The sequence below is a fragment of the Saimiri boliviensis genome, chromosome 13 (assembly GCF_048565385.1).
Source record: "Saimiri boliviensis isolate mSaiBol1 chromosome 13, mSaiBol1.pri, whole genome shotgun sequence".
NCBI classification, from domain to species: Eukaryota; Metazoa; Chordata; class Mammalia; order Primates; family Cebidae; genus Saimiri; species Saimiri boliviensis.
This window is the reverse complement of record NC_133461.1, coordinates 16159224-16184345: the sequence shown is the minus strand read 5'-3', so window position 1 is coordinate 16184345 and position 25122 is coordinate 16159224. Positions and strand designations below refer to the sequence as shown.

The 25122-nt window shown below is 39.4% G+C and overlaps 1 protein-coding gene across 1 annotated transcript in view; it reads left to right on the top strand.

The window, feature by feature from the left end:
• Nucleotides 1–25122, top strand: part of PHLPP1 (PH domain and leucine rich repeat protein phosphatase 1) — a 255340-nt gene that overhangs the window by 156445 nt on the left and 73773 nt on the right. Inside the window, exons 5-6 of the mRNA XM_010336870.3 lie at nt 20303–20449; nt 21071–21301. Of these exons, the coding sequence (XP_010335172.3) occupies nt 20303–20449; nt 21071–21301 (378 nt within the window). The remainder of the gene's footprint in view (nt 1–20302; nt 20450–21070; nt 21302–25122) is intronic.

Genomic DNA, 25122 nt, shown 5'->3' with positions numbered 1-25122 from the left:
AGCTACTCAGGAGGCTGAGGCAGGAGAATTGCCTGAACCCAGGAGGCGGAGGTTGCGGTGAGCCGAGATCGCGCCATTGCACTCCAGCCTGGGCAACAAGAGCGAAACTCCGTCTCAAAAAAAAAAAAAAAAAAAAAAAAAGAAATTAACTCAGTGGTTTTCATTCTCTTATTGCTCTATACTTTGACAAACTATTCTTTCTCTTCCAAATTACCTCCCTGGGTCAAATGAAGGGCCCAAAAAAAGCAGTTTACCTGCTGTGATGTAGTGTGCCTGATGTCTTTGAATCAGGGACTCTGGTTCATTTTATTCCAGGGAATAAACTGTCTTCTGCTGGAATTAGGGAGAGGATCTGGAGTCCTAGTCCTCCTTCTGTAACCTTTTGATAATCTTTTCGTAGAAGTTTAACAAAAACATAGAAAACACACAAATAGGAGTGTATAACTTGATGGATTTCTACAAAGTGAACACATCCATGTAACTAGTATCCATACTGAGATACAGAATATTACCAGCACTCCAAAGCCGTCCTTATACTCCTCCTCTTATTACCCTAAACGTCATCACTATCCTGACTTGGAACATCATGAAGCAGTTTCACTGTCTTTTTACTTGATCTAAATGGAACATACAATGTGTCTTTGAGTCCAGCTTCTTTTGTTGTCTTTTCTTTTAAAAAAGCAAAACAAAGCATACCAAGTGATGTATTATAAGCTTGTACTTTGTAGTGTGTAATATAAGGCAGTGGTTTTGATTTGTTTAAGGTAGAGATTTTAAAAATTTACATTGCAATAAAAGATTTCTGTTTTGTTCTTTCTGCTGCTTTAAGCACTGGGAAGGTGGGCCTATGGAACCTGGTGAGTGGCATCTGAGTAACTGGTGAAGCTGCTGTGGTGTTGCTCTTTGGAAAAAACTAGGCTTTAAACCAGTATCCATCCCTCCCTCCTCCGCTTTTCTTTCTTTTCTTTCCTCTCTCTCTCTTCCTTCTTTCTTTCTTTCCTTTCTTTCTTTTCTTTTTTTCTTTCTGACAGGCTCTCCCTCTGTCACCCAGGCTGGGATTATAGGTGTGTACCACCACGCCCCACTAATTTTTGTATTTTTAGTAGACACAGGCTTTCATCGTATTGGCAGGGCTGGTTGCAAACTCCTGACCGTGTGATCCGCCTGCCTTGGCCTCCCAAAGTGCTGGGAGTACAGGCATGAGCCCCTGTGCCCGGTCACCGGTTTCTCTTTCATTACACACTGCTGTGAGGTGTTTGTCTCCCACTTCCATTGTCCAAGAAAGATGTTATTATGAAGATTCCAAAGTAATAAGTTGATAAATGTACACATGCATATATACTCCCCTCATACATACATATGTTTAATACCAGGAGTTAAACGTATAATACGTATTTAAGAAAGTCATGTTTGTACTGCAGAAAGCATTAATGTGGTTTTTAAATGTCCAGTCAGTCAGTTTGATGGCTTCAAAATATGCCTTATATTTAATTGTTTATTTTTATTAGTGTTTTTAGGAATTTGCAGTAATAAATCTCTAATGTGTGTTTCACAGGGAACATTTTAGATGCCAAAGGGTAATTTATTTTTATGTTTTTACCTAAGTTTCAAGAAATTAAGTTTTAGGTTGCAGTGTTAGGGCAGATATTCAGGGAGAAACTTAAAGTACAATTTAATTTTAACAGGTAGGAGTTCTGAGACATTTTATCTTAAGCATATATCCCCTTAAGTTCTCTTTTTACTACAAATTTTCACCTTTAACAAATGAGCTATTTCCACAGAACATTTAAATTGGTTTTTGCACCAATATTCTAAATCTGGAAAGATGGCATGCTGATGTACACAAACAGGTCAGCAGTTTCAGAGGGAAAACATTGTTCTTGGAACTACTACTGTTTGTTTTTCCTTTATTGGCATTGGAACTCTTCAAGTTAGTTTTCAAAATACAGAGGAGAGGTAAACATCAGGATAATTTTTTGGTGGTTTTGATGGTTTCTTTCCTGATTATATGTGTCACTAATAACTATAATACATTGTTTATCTCTTTTATTAATAGAGTATTTTATTTGTGTTAATTTTATCTCTAGATAACTCAGATAATCTTAATACTAAGATTATTGTTATATGCAATGGAGAATGATTTTTCATAAAAAGCAGTAAGTTTCTTTGTAGACTCAGTGAAGAAGACAACTTTTGGCTGATTTAAATTCAAGGAATATAATTTTTATTCCCATGTCTTCATTTTATGTTTTTAATAGGATAGCAAAGCTGTATGAACTTAATTGCACTAAATTATAATGGTATTTGAACACTTCACTGACCTGATAAATTTAGCTCTTATAATTTTTATTTATTTATTTTTTTGGACAGTCTGGCTGTGTCCTCCAGGCTGGAGTACAGTGGGGTGATCTCGGCTCACTGCAGCCTCCGCTTCCCAGATCCAGGCGATTCTCCTGCCTCAGCCTCCTGAGTAGCTAATTGCAGGCATGTGCCACCATACCCAGCTAATTTTTATACATATATATATTTTTTTTTTAATTTTTTTTTGGGGTGAGACGGAGTTTCGCTCTTGTTACCCAGACTGGAGTGCAATGGCGCGATCTCGGCTCACTGCAACCTCCGCCCCCTGGGTTCAGGCAATTCTCCTGCCTCAGCCTCCTGAGTAGCTGGGATTACAGGCATGCGCCACCATGCCCAGCTAATTTTTTGTAGAGACGGGGTTTCACCATGTTGACCAGGATGGTCTCGATCTCTTGACCTTGTGATCCGCCCACCTCGGCCTCCCAAAGTACTGGGATTACAGGCTTGAGCCACCGCGCCCGGCAATTTTTGTATTTTTAGTAGAGACAGGGTTTCCCCATGTTGGCCAGGCTGGTCTTGAACTCCTCACTTCAGGTGATCTGCCCACTTTGGCCTCCCAAAGTGCTGGGATTATAGGCGTGAGCCCCTGCACCTGGCTTAGCTCTTATAAATGTATCATTTATTTATCATTTATTAAAGATTTATAGGGAGGATTATTGAAAGACCTAGAGTTTGTAAATATAGCGGAGGCAAAACTTTACCTGTACCCTCTGAAAACCTTCATCTGGGTCTGAGAATTAAATGGAAATAAGACAACAGTGGGAGAGAAGTATACAGAGTTTTACAAATATATAGGAACCCCCGTAGGAAAAGGAAGACCTAAAGAAGTGGCAAAATCTAAGTGCTTATATACTAGGTTGAACACAGAGGAAATTGTGGAAAAGTAAATAAAACATATTGGGAGACCAAAGGAAGATGAGTTATTTTAACAAGGTTGTTTGTACAGAATTATCTTAGCTTCAATTCCCTGTCTCTTGTGGTCAGAATGTTGCTTTCTTCCTGCTATATAGAGGGCATCTTTTACAAGGGAGTTTTGTTTCTTGATTTCAAGAAGAAAGGGGAGGTCAGAGGCCAGGTGTGGTGGCTCACGCCTGTTATCTCAGCCCTTTGGGAGGCCGAGGTAGGCACATCACTTGAGGTCAGGAGTTCAAGACCAGCCTGGCCAACATGGTGAAACCTTGTCTCTACTAAAAATATAAAAATCAGCCAGTGTAGGGGCACATGCCTGTAATCCGAGGTAACCCAGAGGCTGAGGCAGGAGAATTGTTTGAACCCAGGAGATGGGAGGTTGCAGTGAGCTGAGATTGCACCACTGCACTCCAGCCTAGGCGACAGAGTGTGACTCAGCATCAAAAAAAAAAAAAAGAGGAGGCCAGACATGGTGACTCATGCCTGTAATCCCAGCACTTTGGGAGGCTGAGGTAGGTGGATCATTGGGATCAGGAGTTTGAGACCAGCCTAGCCAACGTGGTGAAACCTGCCTTCACTAAAAGTACAAAAGTTAGCTGGGCATGTTGATACACACCTGCAGTCCCAGCTACTTTGGTGGCTGAGGCAAGAGAATTGCTTGAACCCGGGAGGTAGAGGTTGTAGTGAGCCGAGATTAAGCCACTGCATTCCAGCCTGGGTGACATAGCAAGATTCTGCCAAAAAAAAAAAAATTAAAAATAAATAAATAAAGGGGGAGGTCACAGCACTCCTTTTATATCTGCTGTTTTTCAGGTGTCTTTGGCTCAGTATACTCCTTATCCCAAAGTGGTATATTTTGGGATAGCATATTTGAGGTCCTTCATAAGGGGTGATAGATCAGAGAGTTCTTTTATGGTGATATCCTGCCATGTTTAGAAAACAGAATTAGAGAATAAAGTCAGAAGCAAAGTTTGATAGTAATTTGTTTGTGCTTGTATGTTTCCCGTAACTTTGTCCATGGAACTTGGAAAGCTTGTCCCATAAGTTCAACTAAAATGTCTTTATCTTAGATTATTTTATTTACTAATTACTTCTACCAACCAGTTTAAGAAAGAAGAAGCCTGTCTTGGCTGGCACAGTGGCTCACACCTATAATCCTAGCACTTTGGGAGGCCGAGGCAGGAGGATCACGAGGTCAGGAGTTCGAGACCAGCCTGACCAATATGGTGAAACCCTGTCTCTACTGAAAATACAAAAAATATCCAGGTGTGGTGGAGTGTGCCTGTACTCTTAGCTACTCAGGAGGCTAAGGCAGGAGAATGACTTGAACCCAGGAGGTGGAGGTTGCAGTGAGCCTCATGCCACTACACTCTAGCCTGGGTGACCGAGCGAGACTCCATCTCAAAAAATAAAAATAAGGAAAGAAAGAAAAAAGCCTCTGTTTTAGTAAGTACTTGACAAATTGGTAATTAAAATTGATAATTAAAATTGAAAATTAAAATACACTTAAATTGTTTAATTTTATATGTGGAAATTAGACAAATGATAAAATAACTGCTTCATAAATAGAAATGTATTATGATTCAATTGTTTTTTATGGTTGACAGTTATCGCTTCCATTAATAAGAGAAGTGGGTCTGCGTGGATCTGCTTTCTGGCTCTTGCTGTTTGTAAATAAATTGGTATAGAAGAACAAAACTAGCACAGCTAGAAGATCCTAGCTGGTTCTAGAAATGAATTACTTTTATAGTGAGAACATGAAAGTTTAAGTAGAAGTTGGTATTTTATATGACTTGATAAGTCACGTGCAGTAATTCTTTTAATTTCATTGAAAGGTGCTTGGAAACTGTACTTTTAAGCAAAATTTTTTTAGTGAAACCAGTTTTACCTTAGGTTAATTGAGATAAATAAAAGTGAAGTTCTTAGGGCATTTTTCTGGTCACAGCACGAAACGACTAAATAAAGATCAAAACACTTTTAGTATTAAACATTGAAATAAATATGAGCAATCCATACACTTAAGAAAGATTAATGAAAACAAGTAGGAGGCCAGGTATGGTGGCTGACACCTGTAATCCCAGCACTTTGGGAGGCCCAGGTGGGCAGGCAGATCACCTGAGGTTAGGAGTTCGAGACCAGCCTGGCCAACATGGTAAAACCCCACCTCTACTAAAAATACAAAAATTAGCTGGGCATGATGGTGCATACCTGTAGTCCCAGCTACTCAGGAGAGTGAGGCAGGAGAATTGCTTGAAATGGGGAGGTGGAGGTTTTAGTGAGCGGAGATCCACCAATGTACTTCAGCTTGGACACAGAGCTTTACTCCACCTCCAAAAAAAAAAGAAGAAAAGCCAGGTGCAGTGGCTCATGCCTGTAATCCCAGCACTTTGGGAGGCTGAGGTGGGTGGATCACTTGAGGTTAGGAGTTCGAGACTAGGCTGGCTGACATGTAAACCCCGTCTCTACTAAAAATACAAAAAATTAGCTGGGAATGGTGGCATGCGCTTGTGATCCTAGCTACTCAGGAGGCTGAGGCAGGAGAATCACTTGAACCTAAGAGGTGGAGGTTTCAGTGAGCCGAGATCGTGCCACTACACTCCAGCCTGGGTGACAGTGAGATTCCATCTCAGAAACAAAAACAAAAACAAAAACAAAAAAAAGGATAATTGTTTACCCAGTTTTTCGAGTTCGGGATTGCTGGAGTTTATCCCATCAGCTAAGAGTGCCAGACAGGAACCAGCCCTGGGTAGGACACCATCCCATCATAGGGGACACACAAACACACACACACACACACACACACATACACACACACACTCTTTCTCTCTCTCTCTCTCTCTTGCCGTGTGTGCACACTGATGAACCTAATGGGCACAGTTTTGGGATGTGGGAGGAAGTGAGTCCCTGAGAAAACCCACACAGATTGGGGAGAGTGGGCAAACTTCACACAGACAGTGGTCCTCACCAGGAATTGAGTTTTTTCCTCATTCATATTATAACTAAATGACATTGAATGAAGTGACATTGTTTGAGAACCTGCTATATACCTGTAGAATTCTTAATATGATTTTTATCATATGTGATAGAGAAGTAGGCAAAAAAAGTACCACCAGCTTTTTTTTTAACAGTCTCCTTTGAATATTGAATTTTGCCATTGTTACTATCGACCCCTGACAGTTTTATAAAATTCTTTGTAATAGTTAAGCCTGTTTTATAAAGATACTGTGATACATGGGAATAGCAGTATAGCCTTAACTTTTATGACCTTTGTTTTCTGTATTTATTTTGTGTGCTCTGCTTGGCTTTGCATTCTGAGAGAGCAGGAATCAAGTCCCCCTCAGAGGTCATGCTAGGTGGATATTAAATAGATACTCCATGAATGAATGTACACTTGAGTGAATGGTGGTGGGAATTGTCTTTATTCATTCAATTATATGTAAGTATACCTCACTTCTTTGCAAAAGGTATTTGTAACAACTTTTCTTTTTTTAATTTTGTTTTTTGAGATGTAGTCTCACTCTGTCCCCCCGGTTGGAGTGCAGTGGCATGATCTCAGCTCACTGCAACTTCTGCCTCCCGAGTAGCTGGGATTACAGGTGCCCACCACCACACCTGGCTAATTTTTGTATTTTTAATGAAGATAGGGTTTCACCATGTTGGGCAGGTTGGTCTCGAACTCCTGACCTTAGGTGATCTGTCTGCCTCAGCCTCCCAAAGTGCTGGGATTGCAGGCATGAGCCACCAAGCTTAGTGTAGCAACTTTAGAAGGAAGTGAGACTGGTAATTTATCGTTATATTTCTCTTTTGTTTAAAGTATGAGAAGACAGTGTGCACAGTGAGATGATTCAGAAAATGTTACATAGAGAAATGTTTGTAAGAAAGGATTTGATGTTGGAAAAGGAGATAATAGTTTAAAATGGGCTTTATAAAATTGGACTTTTAAAAAGAAAATCTATGGGTGTATTTCACCATTCTCTAAACTCACCTCACAATCTCTTGTCACTCACCTTGCAAGAATGTGCCCCAACTTTTACATTTGACCACCTTCCAAACCCAGGTTCAACCTAGTGACTCCTGCCCCACCCTTCAAAGTGTATTTGTAATGGCTTTTCTTCTTTAAGCTTTTAGTTAGTTCTCAATTTTATGTGACCTTTTCCTCTTCTTAATTGTTCAGTTTCTTTATGCTTTTTGTACTTATTAATCCTTTTACAATAAACATCTTAAAAATTCCTAAAATCACCATCTACTTACAAAGTCCTTAGTAAATATATATGGAACTGAATTGTTGGTTTTCCCACCACCAAGGACAATCAAAACAATGTGATCAGGAAACTTTAGAAAGAGAACATTTAGAAACGTTTTGAGCAATGGAACCATTTCTTGCATTTATTTAGTATTCAAGGTGACTTTTTAAGGGGACATCAGTTACTTAGAATAATTGTTGGTCATCCACATTGGATTATATGGCACCTGCACATCAATTTCAAGGAACTTAAGAATGTGTGATTGTGTCTTAGAGGCTATGGTATAAATTGAATATGTTGTCACCTGAAATTAGTATAGATTACTTGGCCCAAGAGGGGAGTGAATTCAAGACTTAGAGGAAGGATATGATTTGAGCTTTGATTGGATGTGAAATTTGGTTTAGCTGAAAAAAAGACGGCGGGTCAGGTCCTGTCATGAGAGAATGGGGAAAGAGTGAATGAAGTTGGTCGTGCAAGATGTGGTGGGCATGACAGAATGAAAGTACGAAGAAATGAGCAGTGAGAAACTCCTAACTATACGTGACATTTATCAAGTACCTTTCTTCTTAGAAAGCTCAAATTTTTACATTTTTAGTCCCCTTGGAGTAGAAAGCAAATTACTTTATTTCCTCTTCTGCTCTTCTGCTCTTTTGGGGATGTTGGCATTCCAGATGTAAAGTTCTTAATGTTAATTGCTTACTACCAAAAGCCCACATTTCCAGGTTTTTATTGAAAGATTTTAGTTTTTGTTTTTATCCGTAATTTGTGAAAACATCTTTTAATGGAAATAGTGATAATTCATTAGCATAGCGAAATAAAGAGTGACATGCTAAAACATTTTTGCAGTTCATTTGCTCAATTTAAACAGCAACACTTAGAACAATTTCAGCTTTTTTGAAGATACCCTGCTATATAAAAAATGTTAGAGGCAAACCAGCTGCAGACCGCTGAATAAAGAGTAAAGCCTATGTAAAAGAAAAACAGCACAAATGCTGCTCAGGGTTAGAGAGAACCTTGGGAAGGAATTCCCACTACCAGGGTTCCATGAGGCTTAACAAATGTTTAAGGAATTTCATGGAATGTATGGAATGTCTTTTTGTCAGTTAACTGTTCCCAGAACTGGAAGTTCCTTTCTTACACAGCTTTGCTTTTCAGATGGAATTGCGATCCTCTTGGGAAGCTTTCCATTTCACAAGATTCCCATTTTCCTTCCCGGAGAATTTGATCACAGCAAAGCCATCAGGTGGTGCCTGGGGCTCCATGATTGTATATAGCGTTTGGTCCTCTTCTTGCCTAATGCTGCCAACCTAATTTATGGCAGTAATGGCCCATTCATTTTCTTATTCCCTCATATAGCACATTTTGAAGAGGGAGCTCAGAAACAAAAGATATCAGCCAGGCTATATTAAATTACAGTTTACCCTATTGACTTTTTGGAGTAGTTTAAGATGTTCTTTAATATTTATTCCCACTTAAATAAAAGGGGGAGAGGCTGGTATCTTCCAAAGCCTTGGCTTGATTCCGATTCAGTTATTGTATTCTGTTCACTTCCATTCTTTGAGCTCTATTGAGCTCTTTGCTGTATTCTCTGAGCTTTAACTGAACTGCCAGAGTTTTAATGCCAAACACCGTATTTGTAATATTTGCTATTCTGAGTGCTAATCCACTTTTACTTTGCACAGCTCCTAGTGGATGGTAATAAGTATAAAGAGGGCCAAAGTTATGCTTATTTTGTTGATGGTGAAGTGTCATTGTAACTTGAGGCTTGGGAATATGATTAACATCTTTTCTGATGACTGCTGAAATAATTCTTTGGTTGCCAGTATGAGAATGCTGATGGAGACCAATAGTGCACCTCTCCTCCCTCTCTTCTCTACTTCATGTCAAATAAATACATCTAACTCTGGAGCTCATTCGGACAACACACACATGTCAGTTTTGAAAACTAAGGACCCATGAGAATTTCTGTTTTTCTTTAATGGCTGTAATTTTGATGTCATTCACCATGCTCTAAACTAATGAAGCTTTGAATGGGAGAAGTCACATTCCTCTTGTCATTTTTCTGGGGTGGTGAGGATGTTGTCATCAGAGCTGGCAGGATATTTGACCCGACCTCTGTAAAAGCAGGGCACACCCATTCCTCCCTGGTGATGTCTTTTGGACTTAAAATTAACAAGAAAACCTTGGGGAAAGGTTGACTTTCTAAATAGTTGTTTTTTTCTCCCCTAATTTTAAACTTTGTCAGAATGTGTATTTACACTCCACACATTGTGTGTGTTTGTGTATGTAGAAGTGCAACAAGGTGAACATGTTATCTAATACATATGATAAATCTGTGCATGTTCAGATGTATTGTTTCATTTAGTGCAAAGTTTTTCATAGACAAATACCAGTGTCTTCTGACATGCTCTGTCATTAGACTTTAAGCATTCTTTATACCCACAGGGCTTCTTTCTCCTTAATGATTTGGTCTACTTAATGTTTCCCAATTACATTGTAGTTTTTCTTTCCAAATCACTGTTTCTCAAAATGATTCGTGAAATGCCTACATCAGAATCACCTGTAATGTTTATTGGTGCTATGGTTTGAATGTGTCTTCCAAAGATAATGTGTTGGAAACTTAATCCCCCATGCAACAATATTAAGAGGTGGGACTTTTATTTTATTTATTTTTTTTTTGAGACGGAGTTTCGCTCTTGTTGCCCAGGCTGGAGTGCAATGGTGCGATCTCGGCTCACCGCAACCTCCGCCTCCCGGGTTCAGGCAATTCTCCTGCCTCAGCCTCCTGAGTAGCTGGGATTACAGGCACGCACCACCATGCCCAGCTAATTTTTTGTATTTTTAGTCGAGATGGGGTTTCACCATGTTGACCAGGATGGTCTCGATCTCTCGACCTCGTGATCCACCGGCCTCGGCCTCCCAAAGTGCTGGGATTACAGGCTTGAGCCACCGTGCCCGGCCTGAGGTGGGACTTTTAAGAGGTGATTAGGCCATCAGGGTGCTACCCTCATGAATGGATTAATGCCCATTATCAAAGGGCCTGAGGCCATGAGTTGCTCTCTTGCTGCTCTTCTGCCATGGCATGACACAGCAAGAAGGCCCTCTCCAGATGCCAGCGTCTTGAAATTGGACTTTCCAGCCTCTGGAACTGTGAGAAATCAATTTTTTCTTCATAAATTACGCAGTCAGTGATATTCTGTTAGAGCAACACAAAATAGGCTAAGATAACTAGAAGCACAGATGCCTGTTTTTCATACTAGATCCCAGGAATCTGCATTATAATAGTGCATGCTAAAGTTAAGAAATAGTCATATTATATAATTCTTTTTCAGTGGTCTGTCTTGTGGTCCCCATCTGTCTATTAACTTTTGCTTATGTCCCTTAGGTAAAAGTTTTCTTTTTTGTGTTTTTTGTTTTGTTTTGTTTTGTTTATAAGACGGGGTTTCACCATGTTGGTCAGGCTGGGCTTGAACTCCCAACCTCAGGTGATCCGCCGGCCTTGGCCTCCAAAGTGTTTGGATTACAGGCATGAGCCACCATGCCCGGCCAAGTTTTCTTTTTTGTAAACACTCATGGTACTTCCTCCTGCCCCCTGCCCCCCACCAGCACCCCCCTGCCCACCCCAAGTAAGTTTTCATCCTCGACTGAATTTTAGAACAGCTTTGTTCTCAAATTGTTTCAAGTTCCTGGAGGGTAAAAACCATGTCTAATTCACATTTGTATACTTCCATCACCTTTGTGAATAGCAAGAACTCAAGAAATGTTTAGTGAATAATGGTCCAACCCTAGCGTCAGACTTTTATCATACCTAGGAAACTTTTGGGTGTTAGGGTTTTTTGTTTTGTTTTGTTTTGTTTTGTTTTCCTTTTTTGTATTTAGCTATCAGATTTGCTTAGTCTATTTGTTATATGGTGTTTAGGCTACTCCGATCTAAGCACATTTTCATGACTTAATTATTCTCACTGAGTTTTGCTTATGCTAACTTTCTCATTTCTTTGGTAATACAGTATCCTTGATATAGATGCAATTTGGTTTTCCTTTTTATATATCTTTGTGTGACTTGAATGGGATTTTATCCAAGTATACTTGTGAATCTTCTCTTTTTTGGTTTGAGAAGAGGAGCAGAAATAGTGATCCATTTTCTGCCTTTTAAGGAAATGGTTTTTTTTTTTGTTTTGTTTTGTTCTTTTAATATTTTTATTTGTCCTTCTAGTGTGGTGGTTAATATTAAACACCTCTTGAATATCATTGGCAATTAATTGGCTAATTCTGGGCAGATATGTTGGTGAGAAAATGAAAAAAAATGTAGTCATGGATAAATTGAGTAAAGAAACCGTTTCAAAAGAAAGGTGTTTAAGTGTAACATGATAACATATTTCTTGGTTTTTTTATTCTTGCATTGCTAATTTATAAAAGAATCAAAATGACAAATTTATGCAGCTTATGACTCATTGTTTTCCTGAATTTAGTTAGTGCAGGCTTACTACAGATCCAGTGGCTGCTGTTTTCATTATTACCATCTTACGATCTAGAGTGGATCTCTATGTAATTGACTAACTGGACTCATGGAGCCTGCCACTGCACACCTCCCTCTCCACCACAGGCAGGAACTGTGCCTTGTTTGCTATTGTATCCATAGGATGAACCCAGCGTAAGGTCTGGCACATAGTAACCACTAAGTGCCTCTTGTTTGAATTACTTTAATTTTTATTTTTGCTTTGTTGTTTGTTTGAATTATTTTAAAAGAGGGATTAAGATAGGAAGTTTTCTCTTTAGGGCTGGGAGTAGTAGTCCCACGTATGTGGATGCCGATGTGGGGAATTGCTTGAGCCAAGAAGTTCAAGGCTGCAGTGAGCTGCAATCACACCACTGCACTCTAACCTGGGTTAAAGTGATACCTCATCACTTTAAAATAAATAATAAAGGTTTTTTAAATTAAATAAATTTTCTCTTTAGGGAATGCTTTAATTTGCCTTTACAGCAAAATGTCCGTGGCAATTATTGTCAACATTGAGAATTCTCTATTTCTTTGATTATTACTTTTGAAAAATCATGTCTATTTTTTTTTTTTTTTTTTTTTTTTTTTTTCTTGAGATGGAGTTTCACCATGTTGGCCAGGCTGGTCTCGAATTCCTGACCTCAGGTGATCCGCCCACCTTGGCCTCCCAGAGTGCTGGGATTACAGGCATGAGCCACTGCACCGAGCCCTTTTTTTTTTTTTTTGAAACAGTTTCGTTTTTGTTGCCCAAGCTGGAGTGCAATGGCGCGGTGTCAGCTCACCACAACCTCCCCTTCCTGGGTTCAAGCAATTCTCCTGTCTCGGCCTCCTGAGTTATCTGGGATTACAGGCATGTGCCATCATTCTGGCTAATTTTTTGTGTTTTAGTAGAAACAAGGTTTCTCTATATTGGTCGGGCTGGTTTCCAACTGCCAACCTCAGGTGATTTGCCCACCTTGGCCTTCCAAAGGGCTGGGATTACAGGTGTGAACCACTGCGCCTGGCCAAAACATCATGTCTATGAGTTTTAGCTTTGGTATACTCATTCTGATTTTCACCATCTGTAGCAATTCTTAAGAAAATTATAAAATTCTTTTGTGACTAAATTTTAATTTTTACCTAAGTAAAATGTGCATGTGATTATTATGTGGAGTCATTTATGGTGACCAGGATTCAGATAGGATGATTTATTTTGGCTCAAGTGTTGACAAACTAGTTGCATGACACATTAGCATTCATGCACTGTTAAGCCTCCCAGATGATGGAAGGTACTCGCTGGGAACAAGGCTGTTGGATTGCTCGGCCCTTGGAATAGAAGGGCATGTAGGGACGTCATATGACATTAGAAGTCATATAGGGACGATAGGGAAAGCACTGCACCAAGAAACTGAGTTCAGTTGCAGGCCAGTGGAGTTTGAGGGTGTGGACAACAGCTTGAAAGCCAAAAGGAGTTGAGTCACACCTTCCAAAGGGTGGGTGTTCCCAGCAGTTCTGAAGCAGGCACAGTGAGTCAAATGTTTTCTCATGCCAGCACCACCACAGATGGGTCCAAGAGGAACATGGGGCACAAGGTATTCCTTCCATTCTCATCCAGGAGAGACAGCCTCTCTCATGTTTTTTAGATACTATTTGGCTTCCTTATGTAACTATTATGGCACATGCAGGTTGTCCTGTATCATACCTGGATGGGGGCTAGAATATTAGAACATGACTGTAGGACAAACTTATCAAGACAAAGAAGCACCACACTACAAAAAATCAGAATTTGAGGAGTTAGTGGAAAAGGAAGTTGCTTACTGGGGATCTCTCTCTCTCATTCATTCATTTAACTATTGTTTCTAAAGAGCAAGTATATTCAATACGCATTTTAAAAAGTACTTTGACACACTTCCCAAGATTATTTCTTCTAAAGATTAAAAAAAGGTACTCTGTCAAACTTTTAATGGTCTCAGAATCACAAGGTGTGCTCTTAAGAACAACAGCATGTGCTTTGTTTTATAAATTCTTTTGGAAAAAAGTAAAGAGAAACATAAAGTAAGTGTAACATATTTTTACCCAAGCTTTTCTATTTTATTGGAAAAGCATTAAGCTTTCACTTTTTGTTCTCCCTTCCCCTAGTATATGAAATTTATTTAAATTGAATGGTTAAGGTTGATTTTATCTATTTATGTATTTATTTTTGAGAGAGCGAGACCACATCTCAAAAAGAAAAGAAAAAAAGACAGGATGACTTATTTAATATATGTTGTTAGTTAGCTACCAGAAAGAAATAGTTGGTCCTCTACCTAACGTTTCTTGTAAAAATAAATGTCAGGTAGAATTAAAATTCAAATATAAAAAATAAAATATGTATATATGTTAGAAGGAAATATAAGAGAACATTTGTACCACTTTGGGTGGAGTGAGAGGACCTTCTCAATCAAAATTAAAAACAGAGATCCCATAAAGGAAAAGATTTCCAAATTTGAACAGATAAAAATTAAAAATTAGTGTTTGGCAAAAAGTCACCAAGAACAGAGGAGGAAACAGCAGGCAGCAGGCTGGGAGGGCGTGTTTGTAGCATATGACGGTACATGGCAGTGGTATTCAGGGATTGCCTGCAAACTAAGTGGTAGGTGAACCGTCCAATAGAAAAGTGGGCATACCACCAATGATAGACTGGGTAAAGAAAATATGGTACATATACACCACCTGGAATACTATGCAGCTGTAAAAAGGATGAGTTCATGTCCTTTGCAGGGACATGGATGAAGTGGGAAACCATCATTCTCAGCAAACTAACACAGGAACAGAAAATACTCTTATGTTCTCACTCATAAGTGGGAGTAGAACAATGAGAATGCATGGACACAGGGAGGGAAACATTACACACCCAGGTCTGTTGGGAGTGGGGGGAGGAGTTAGAGGAGAAATACCTAATGTAGGTGATGGGTTAATGGGGTACAGCAAACCATTATAGCACATGTATACGTGTGTAACAAACCTGCACATTCTGCACATGTATCCCAGAAGTTAAAGTATAATAAAGGAAAAAAAAGTAGGCAAAGGATATGAATTTGTATCTCAAAGAAGATTTGCAAATACGATTTTCTTCTTTGTGAAAAAGCAGCTCAACTTTACTGAAAAATAAAAATTGAAATGACCTATGTAATTTTTGCCCATTAGATGAGCAACAGTTGAAAAGATGCTAACATTAAATGCTAGCATGGGGAAAAGGACCCTTTCTCACATGGCTGATTGGGAGTCTGCATTTCCGTAACTTTTTTGTCATTTTCTAGTACGTATTTAAATTGTACATACTCTGGGGCCTGTCAGTTATACTTCTAGAAGTATAGGTTCATAGTCCCTTATCCAGAACTCTTGAGGACGATTGTGTTTTCAGATTTCAGAGATTTTCAGATTAAATGAAGATAACATGGTGCATATACTGTACATTATGTAACATCTCCAGTGGAGTTTGAGAGAGCACCCCATAAGTAGACACATTCATATTTCTAGAGAGATCAAATGAATATTCATATTAGTTCAGATCAGCTTTTGCCATCGTGAATCAATTAAAAATCTTTGAATTTTCAGAGTCTCTTGGATTTCAGAATTAAGGATAAGGCATTAGGCACCAATAAGTACTGTAAAATAAAATCATTGATGCACATCCAGATACACGACTGGATGGAACAGGAGAAAAACTGGGAGTCCTCTTAATGTCAGTCAGTGGAGGAATGGAATAAATTATGGAACACTTGCACTCTGTGTATTATGCCGCTGTCAAAAAGATTGAGTTAGGATTTTATGTACTGACTCAGAAAGACAATTTGTTTGTATTGGGTGAGTAAACACATTGTAGAAAAAATATATGTTGTATAATCTTATTTAAAAAAAAATGTGGAGGGGGCTATATCCTATTTATGCAGCTGTAAGAAGAAAAGCTTTGGAAGGATATAGACCAGACTATTGACACTGCTTATCTCATGAGGGTGGGATTTGAAATGAAGTAGGAGAGACTGTTAACTTTTTCTTTTTATGCTTCTATAGTTTAACTCACCTTGTTAAAATGAGCATTATTGTTTAGTTTATCAAATAAAATATTTCTTTTAAAAGAAAATACAGTGAGTCTTACAGAGCACTGACAGCCTGGCAACTCCCCACTAAGCCAGAGCCACTCAAAGCCGTAAGGGATTTGCTTTTCATAATTGATGCAAAGTAGGGGACTAGGCTCAGAGCGAGGCTTACAAGTCCAGGCTTTGAGCAGCTCCTTCATTACTTAATACTAAAGCCTAGTAATTTCCAAAGTGGGCTAGCATGTCCCCCACAGAGGAAAAATCAAGTTAAACACAGGCTGTTACTGTGAAACAGAAATTTATTTACGTAGGGAGTCTTTTTAATTGAATAATTTAAATGTGGTGAATAATTTAAGGAAGTAATATTGATTTCTCTCTATTAGACTCATTGACTAAAACAAGTGTAGTTTTCTCTTCCTGGGTGTTGTCACACCCATTTTGAGCACATTTGGAATAGGTTTAAAAGTAGAACACTGCCATCATACTGTTATTTTAGTCAAGTTTTCAAGTGTGTCGTATATATCCCTGGTTCCTGGAAGGAAAATTACTCAAGACTTAGATATGTCTAAAGCTAATTAATATTCTGTCTCCAAATAGTTATCATGCTGTTTTTTCGTTTTATTTCCTAAATATGTACAAGGATATATAACCATTCCCTGTAACTCACATGAAAAAATAGCTTTGCATATACAATTTTGAGTGTAGACTGAATAAATGTTAAGAAAACAAAAAAGATTAAGCCTGTCTTATGACATAGCAAGCCCAGAAGGAGGAAGTATGTGAGGATTGGTAGCATTTGTGTATATTTGTTTATTTCTTTCAACTTTGATACTGTAAAACATTGGCTTTTTTTTCTTTCCCACCCTTGGATTAAAAATGGCTCTACTTCATTTTCTAAGGAGCCTTGACTCCCAAGTAGTTTTTTAGAGGCCAGAATCAAATAAGCTTGATGAACTGTGGTTTACTTGTTTTAAAAACCTTTATATTTACCTTAAAAAAGGTAAGAAAGTTGGATGCATGAATTTGGTGCATTTAAACTTTTCTCATTAAGAAACTAAATACTCGGCCGGGCGCGGTGGCTCAAGCCTGTAATCCCAGCACTTTGGGAGGCCGAGGCGGGTGGATCACGAGGTCAAGAGATCGAGACCATCCCAGTCAACATGGTGAAACCCCGTCTCTACTAAAAATACAAAAAATTAGCTGGGCATGGTGGTGCGTGCCTGTAATCCCAGCTACTCAGGAGGCTGAGACAGGAGAATTGTCTGAACCCAGGAGGCGGAGGTTGCGGTGAGCCGAGATCGCGCCATTGCACTCCAGCCTGGGTAACAAGAGCGAAACTCCGTCTCAAAAAAAAAAAAAAAAAAAAAAGAAAAAAGAAACTAAATACTCTTCCCATTTATAGAGTTAAATAATTTGCTTAAGAGGGTAGCTTGGAAGATTACACCTCAAAATTTAGTAACTGGGAGAAAATTCCATTTAAAGCCAAGTGTAGGCAGTGATGCATTTTCATGGTATACTGTTGTCTAGATTAAAAGGGAAACTAGGAAAATACAGGGACAAAATGGATTGCTGTATTCCCTTAATAGCAAATTTAAGGTGTGTGCTATTCTGGCTCTGACATTGATTAGCTGTGGCTGGGAAGTTGGAGAAAGGAGGGAAAAGGTAGGAACACTAGTAGATCACATCCCCTAGATAGTTTAGCACATGTTGTGTCTAAAGGTACATATCATTGTTACTATACTTTGATTTTATAATGTGAATATAGTAGGAGGTGCCAATTAAAGCAGTGTTAGTAATTTAATAGTGATAGTATCAGCTTCATTCTGCCATCTCTTTCCTGTCCCCACTTCTGACCTGTCACTTGAGGGCCCCACCCTTGGCAAACAGTCATGCACATCGTTTGTTTGTTTAATTAAGTTATTTTAGAGACAGGGTCTTGCTCTGTGGCCCAGACTGGAGCACAGTGGTACGTTCGCAGCTCACTACTGCCTCAAACTCCTGGGCTCAAGTAATTCAACACAGTAGCTAGGACTACAGGCTCCTGTCACCACATCCAACTAATTAAAAAATTTCTTGCTATGTTGCGGACTCTGGTCTTGAGCTCCTTACCTCAGGTGGTCCTCCTGCTTCAGCTTCCCACAGTGCTGGAGTTACAGATGTGAGTCATGGCACCTGGCCTTTGGACTTTGTTATAGGGCACTTAGGATACCTAGTTTGAAAGAGACTACAGGTTTGTTTGTAAACATACTGCAATTACAGTTTTCTGTCTCTGTAGATTATCAAGTGTATTTACTTGACTGTGGTTTTCTGTGACACTCGATATCAACAACTAAAAGTATGCCTTTGGAGTAAGTCAGACCTGAATGATGCTCACTGCTGTGTGCTAAATAGAATACTGTGACTGAAATAACTTCATTTTAATAATTAAGATTACTATTGAGTATGTGCTGCATAAATGTTATCTTCTTTTCTGTAGTGTGAACTCTGTATTGTAGAACAAGTGGATATGAGTTATATTTCTTCCTTTAAAGCATACTTGTCCTGAAGCAAAGTCAGTCTTTTCAGGTTGTTGAGTAGTTTGGGAGCATTAAGATATGCTTGAATTGGTTTGAATGTAAATAGAGTGTTCAGAATATTCGCTGTCCTCCATTACTGATAATGCTACTCTTGATAGGGGAAAATGAGAATGAAAAGATAGTGCTTTCCTGAGGTCATTCTTTGACCTGTGGTTTAGAATTATGAGTGATACCATATTTATCTGTCAGCTTTTTGTTTTGAATAAACTTTAACTATTTCAAATACAGCTTAACATTTTCTATTATAGAATTTGACAAGTAGTTCAAATGATAATTTCTTTAAAATACTGATTGGGTTGAATTGGGTTTATTTTTAGAATGTGTGTGTCTCTTATAGGAAGAGTGCATACTGTCTAGCATTAGACGTGGGCAGTTTTTAAAGGAATTAGCATAATGCAGTCACTGATCTGTTCTTATCTCATTTAGAGCGGGTGTAGAGGTCATTGATAGGCCAAATATAAGAGTGTACAGAGAAGTAAAATTAAAGATAGCTTCTTTAATTGCTTTAGTTGCTTGGGCAACTGTGAAAAGGAAAGGACCATTAACAAAAATAGAGCAGGAAGAAGTGCCAGTTTGGAATAAAGATGGCAAGTTCAATTTTGGGCTGGAAATGTGGGGTAGCGCAGGAGAGGAGCCAGCATGTGTTAGGATTGAGAGAATTGTTCACATAGGAGTAAAAACATTTCTAAGGAAGACAGTGTACAGAGAGTATGAAACTGATAACATATTTGTGAAGATTACTTCAATTTGGGGTGGGGAAGAAAAGAAAGGTAATACAGAAGAGGGCTTCAAGAGCTAAGAAGAGGAAGGGTGGTGGTCACCAGTATCTATCAAGTACTGTATTGAGATCAATGAAAGATAATTGGTTCTTTTTTGAAAAAGAGTCTCACTCTGTTGCCCAGGCTGCATTGCAGGGGCACAATCTCAGCTCATTGCAACCTCTACCTCACGGATTCAAGTGATTCTTGTGCCTCACCCTCCCGAATAGCTGGGATTACAGGCATGCACCGCCATGCCCAGCTAATTTTTTGTGTTTTTGGTAGAGATGAGGGTTCACACCATGTTGGCCAGGCAGGTTCCGAACTCCTGGCCTCAAGTGATCCACCCACCTCCACCTCCCAAAATGCTGGGATTACAAGCCTGAGCCACCATGACCAGCTGAGAATTGGTTCTTAAATTTGGATCTGCGAAGTCCCAGTTACCATTGAGAGAGTATTGCTTTGATAAGTTTTTATTATTTCAGTTTTGGGTGTGAGAAACATGAAACAGAAGTTTTTGACTCCAGAGGGCTAGCTCCAGCTCTGCCTGGTCCCTTTCCTCCCTCACTGAGGCCATTTACACTGTGTTAATTAGGCTAATTGAGATACTGCTAAAAAAAACTTACTCCAGCAGAATTCACTTCCTTAAGTATTCAACCTGATTTTAGAGGGAAAAGTTTGTTTTAAGATAGAATGTTTACATTTTTGGTAAAACACTGGCCTTAGAGTCAGCAGATGTGCATTCCAACGCTGCTGTTCCCTTAACCTCTCTGGGGGCCCCATTTCCTCTTCAGTTGAATTTGGGAGTTGGGCTAGATTATCTCTTAGGCTATGGCACAACTATGATGTTAATGACATTTGTCTCTTTTTCCCCTTTTGTTTTGTTTTATTGTAATAGGTTCACCAAGTTGAAGAGTCTTAACCTTTCCAATAATCATTTAGGGGACTTCCCACTAGCAGTCTGCAATATTCCAACCCTGGCAGAGCTGAACGTGTCCTGCAATGCCCTGCGATCAGTCCCAGCAGACGTTGGAGTGATGCACAAGTGAGAACTTTAAACCCCACTGGTGGCTATATCTGAAACCCCAGGGAAGCTACATTGGGGGTGTACCACAAGATTAGCTAACTTGTTATGTTGATCATCTAAGTCTTGGCCCCAAATCAAGAGATCAGGCATTCTATTGTCTGTGTGGAGTTCATTTGTTAGATTTATACTCTTTACGGTCTTTTAAAAAAACTAAATATTCTTGTTCAGAACTGAAGATCCCTACAGATGAATATGTCTAAACATGGGGTGTGGGTTATGTTCTCATTTTTCTGAGTTATATTGAATTCTGGGACTTAGAGATTAATTTTAAGAAATAACAAGGAAAGCCCAAAGGATATCTGAATCGATTCATATCACATTTAGCTCACATTGGTCTTACTTATGTCTATTCAAATTGGGAAAACTAGTCATAATTTTCATTTTCAATAAAAGATTAAGATACTTATCTCTGATTATTTCTCTTTAACCCATTACTGCCTTAGGCCCTGTCCTTAGGCATTTTGCAAAGAGTAATACATTTTCTGGTAATGTGATCTACACTTAATGGAACTTGTATGTTGATGATAAAGATGTAAAATGTATACATTCTCTTTGTAATTCTTATGTTTTCTCTAATAGCTTACAGACATTTTTGTTGGATGGAAACTTTCTACAATCCCTTCCTGCTGAGTTGGAGAACATGAAGCAGCTTAGTTATCTGGGTCTTTCTTTCAATGAGTTTACTGACATTCCAGAAGTGTTGGAGAAACTGACTGCTATGGATAAACTTTGTATGTCCGGAAACTGTATGGAGACCCTTAGGCTACAGGCCTTAAGAAAAATGCCTCACATTAAACATGTGGATCTAAGGTAACAATTTTTGAGAGAGAGATCTCATTTGAGTGGTTGGCTTATATTGCAGGCATAGGGAGAAGGTTATCTAGCCTTCTTTAGTGGAATTAACCAAGGCAAACAGGCTGGGTAGTTGAATGCAGGCCTGTTTTTCTATTTCTGCCTAGAAGGAAGAATTAGGATTAATTGTAGGGTTTGCTGTCACTAGAAACTTGTTAAAAATTTCTCATTGATACATGTCTTGAAGGTCTTTGCTTTGCAAATTGGAACCCAGTTGAGTGAGAGAGCTGTGTCTTGTTTTTGTTTGTTTTATTTTTCGATGTTGCTTTTAAAGAGATAGGGCCTTGCTCTCTTGCCTGGCCTGGAGTGCAGTGGTACGCACGTAGCTCACTGGAGCCTCAAACTCCTGGGCTCAGACGGTTTTCCTGCCTCAGCCTCCCCAGTACTCAGGCATGTGCAGTTTTATCATCTTTTCTTCCCCTTTCTTCTTCATTCATATGGTCAATCTAGGAAACCCATACATTCCTGTCCCATAAAGAATTGCTTGGCTTCACCTTTCCTCAGAATAAAGGAATCAGACCTGTCCTTCCTAGGGAAGTATTAGCAATTTGCAGATCTAGAATTCTTAATTTGGAGGTAAACATGGTTATATAATTTGTTTGATTTTTGTGAACTTCTTGGAATGTGACAAGATAAGGAACTCTAAACACTTCATTAACTTGCTTTCCAAATTGTTAACATTATTTGCCTCTGATTTCCTTATATTCCAGAATTTAAGCCCCATTTTATTCATCCACCAGTGGTATAACTTCATTAGAGCCAAGGGCAATGGCTTGCATTGACCTCAGGTGACAAGAATGAGATGATTTCTGATTTACCTGGTACATGTAGGAAGACATCATTTTTCTGGATCTGAATTAGTTTGTACATAAGATCAACCTAAAATGTCTAGAAGGAATAAATCTTAGTAAGAGCTTTATAAATTCTTCAGATTCATACTTCTAACTTGAGCCTTTTTAGATGACATCACCTACAGGATATTTAAATACCAGAATAGACATTAGACACTCTGTAAATGTTGCGTGACCATGAGTAACTGCTTCCTTCCTGAGCTGAGGAGGGGAAAATCAGATTAGATTTGTTCTAATTCTGCCTTAATACTTTAGTGTTGTTTTTTGTTTTTGTTTTCATTTCTGTTTTTATTTTTGTTTTTTTGAGACAGTGTCTCTCTCTGTCGCCCAGGCTGGAGTGTAGTGGCATGATCTGTGTAGTGGCATGATCTCAGCTCACTGCAACCTCCACCTCCTGGGTTCATGAGATTCTCCTGCCTCAACCTCCCAAATAGCTGGGATTACAGGTGCCCGCCACCACGCCTGGCTAATTTTTGTATTTTTAATAGAAACAGAGTTTCAATGTGTTGGCCAGGCTGGTCTTGAACTCCTGACCTGAAGTGCCTAGGCCTCTCAAAGTACTGGGATTACAGATGTGAGCCACCATGCTCAGCCTAATTCTGCCTTAATACTTAAAATCAAAGCTAGTGGAGTAATTTTAAGGAGAGTCTCGCTTAGTTTCTCTAAGTAAAGAGCTAATTTTACTGAGTTTTTTTTCCCCTTTAAATGGAAATGTTACATCAGATTAAGTGATTATTTTTTTCTTTATATTGATGTTCTTTGATGCCATTTCTTCGGTGGTGTCATTAATAATTTCTCCTCCTGTCGTCTTCTCCTCCTCCTCCTTCCTTCTTCCTCCTTCCTTTTTCCTTCCTCCTTGCTCCTTCCTCTTTCTTCTTTTCTCCTTCCTTCTTCCTCCTTCCTCCTTTCTCCTTTTTCCTTCCTCCTTCCTCCTTACTCCTTCTTCTTTTCTCCTTCCTCCTTCCTCCTTCCTCCTTTTTCCTTCCTCCTTCCTCCTTCCTCTTTTCTCCTTCCTCCTTCCTTCTTTCTCCTTCCTTCTTCCTCCTTCCTCCTTTCTCCTTTCTCCTTCCTCCTTCCTCCTTCCTCCTTTCTCCTTCCTCCTTCCTCCTTCCTCCTTTTTCCTTCCTTCTTCCTCCTTCCTCTTTTCTCCTTCCTCCTTCCTCCTTTCTCCTTCCTCCTTCCTTCTTCCCCCTCTTTCTTCCTCCTGTCTGTGCAAAGCGTGGCTGTTTCTCATTGGTCACTTCTCCTTCGATCCATTTTTTCTGCATTGGTGGTTGCGTATACTCTCAGGCTTCATTTTCACCTTTCATCTTGATGTTAATCATTCCCCAGTCTTTCCCTAACCCTTCTTTGACTTCTTGAGACCAGTTCCACTTAAGCTGCCAGCTAAATAACTTCTTCTCCTTGGTTTTCCCTATTGACACATTTGACCAAATACATGTGAAACAGAGTTCAGTGTCTTTCTTATTTAACCAGTTCTTTCTCATGGATTTGCTTTTGCTGATCGCAGTACAACCTCATTGGTTTTCCAGACACACAACTCTTGGCTGATTCTGTCAGCTTTTCTTTTACATGAGTTTCTCTCTTTCATCACTTCCTTTTTCTTCTCACTGTGACTGTTGTCTTCTATCTGAGCCATTTGCTTCCATTGTGCAGCCTCCCAAACAGGCACAATTTTGCTCAGAGCCTGCCATTCTCTAGCTCAAAGTATTCAAGCCCTTATATTTGGTTTCAGTCCACAGGTATGTGAGTCCCTTGAGGATGAGGCTGTATTTCAGAGCCGCTCATGTGTGGGCCTCCAACCTGTGATGGCAAGTGAACTATTTGCTACTTTTCCTCAGTGAGATGTGTACGGAAGTTGAGACTAATATTTTAGTAATATATAAGGATTTGACATTCCACAGTATCTTAAGTGCATTGAGTTGATTCTTGTTGTACAGGCTATCAACTAGTTTATTTTATTTTATTTTATTTTATTTTATTTATTATTGTTACTATTATTTTGAGACAACAGTTTCACTCTTGTTGCCAGGCTGGAGTGCAGTGGTGCAATCTCAGCTCAATGGATCCTCTGCCTCCCAGGTTCAGCCAGTTCTCCCACCTCAGCCTCTCACGTAGCTGGGATTGCAGGTGCCCATCACTATGCCTGGCTAATTTTTTGTATTTTTAGTAGAGACAGGGTTTCACCATATTGTCCAGGCTGGTCTCGAACTCCTGACCTCAAGTGATCCACCTACCTTGGCCTCTCAAAGTGTTGGGATTACAGGCGTGAGCCACTGTGCTGGCCTCAGCTAATTTAGATGTTGTCAGACTGGCACAGTGGGTTGTGTATGGGTTGTGTATTATACATCAGTCTGTCACCAATTACAACTTCAGAAAATAGGTCTCCTTCCCCTTGATAATTTAAGCACTGTTGTTATTTATCCTTCAGCCCAGTGTTAGTCCTTAGTAGGTCTAGTCCTTGGTAAAGAATTAATTGCCTGAACTAACTTTGCAGCCCAGACACTTTCATTCCCTTTACTCCTGCAGAAGCTATGCAGGCAGGCATGAAACTTGCCCTGTGCTCTTCTCTTGGCTGCAGAGGCTGTTCCTCTGCTTTTCTTCTCCCAGGTACACCTGTTCAATTCTGCCTACTCTTGGGATTCAGATGACTTGCTTCCTTTTCCATAGCCTCTTTTTTTTTGGGGGGGGGGCACCATTCTCAGCGTTTTATACATCATTCATGGCACTTATCACATACTTGTAATTCCTGTATTTTATAAAACATATCTGACTCTCCTTACTAAATTGTGAAATCTGTTGATAAACACCTTTATCATCATTGTCGTCAACATTGCCATAGCCCTTCACAGGCTGGAGTGCTGTGGCACAAACACAGCTTCCTAGAGCCTCGATCCCCTGGACTCAAGTGATCTTCCTGTCTCAGCC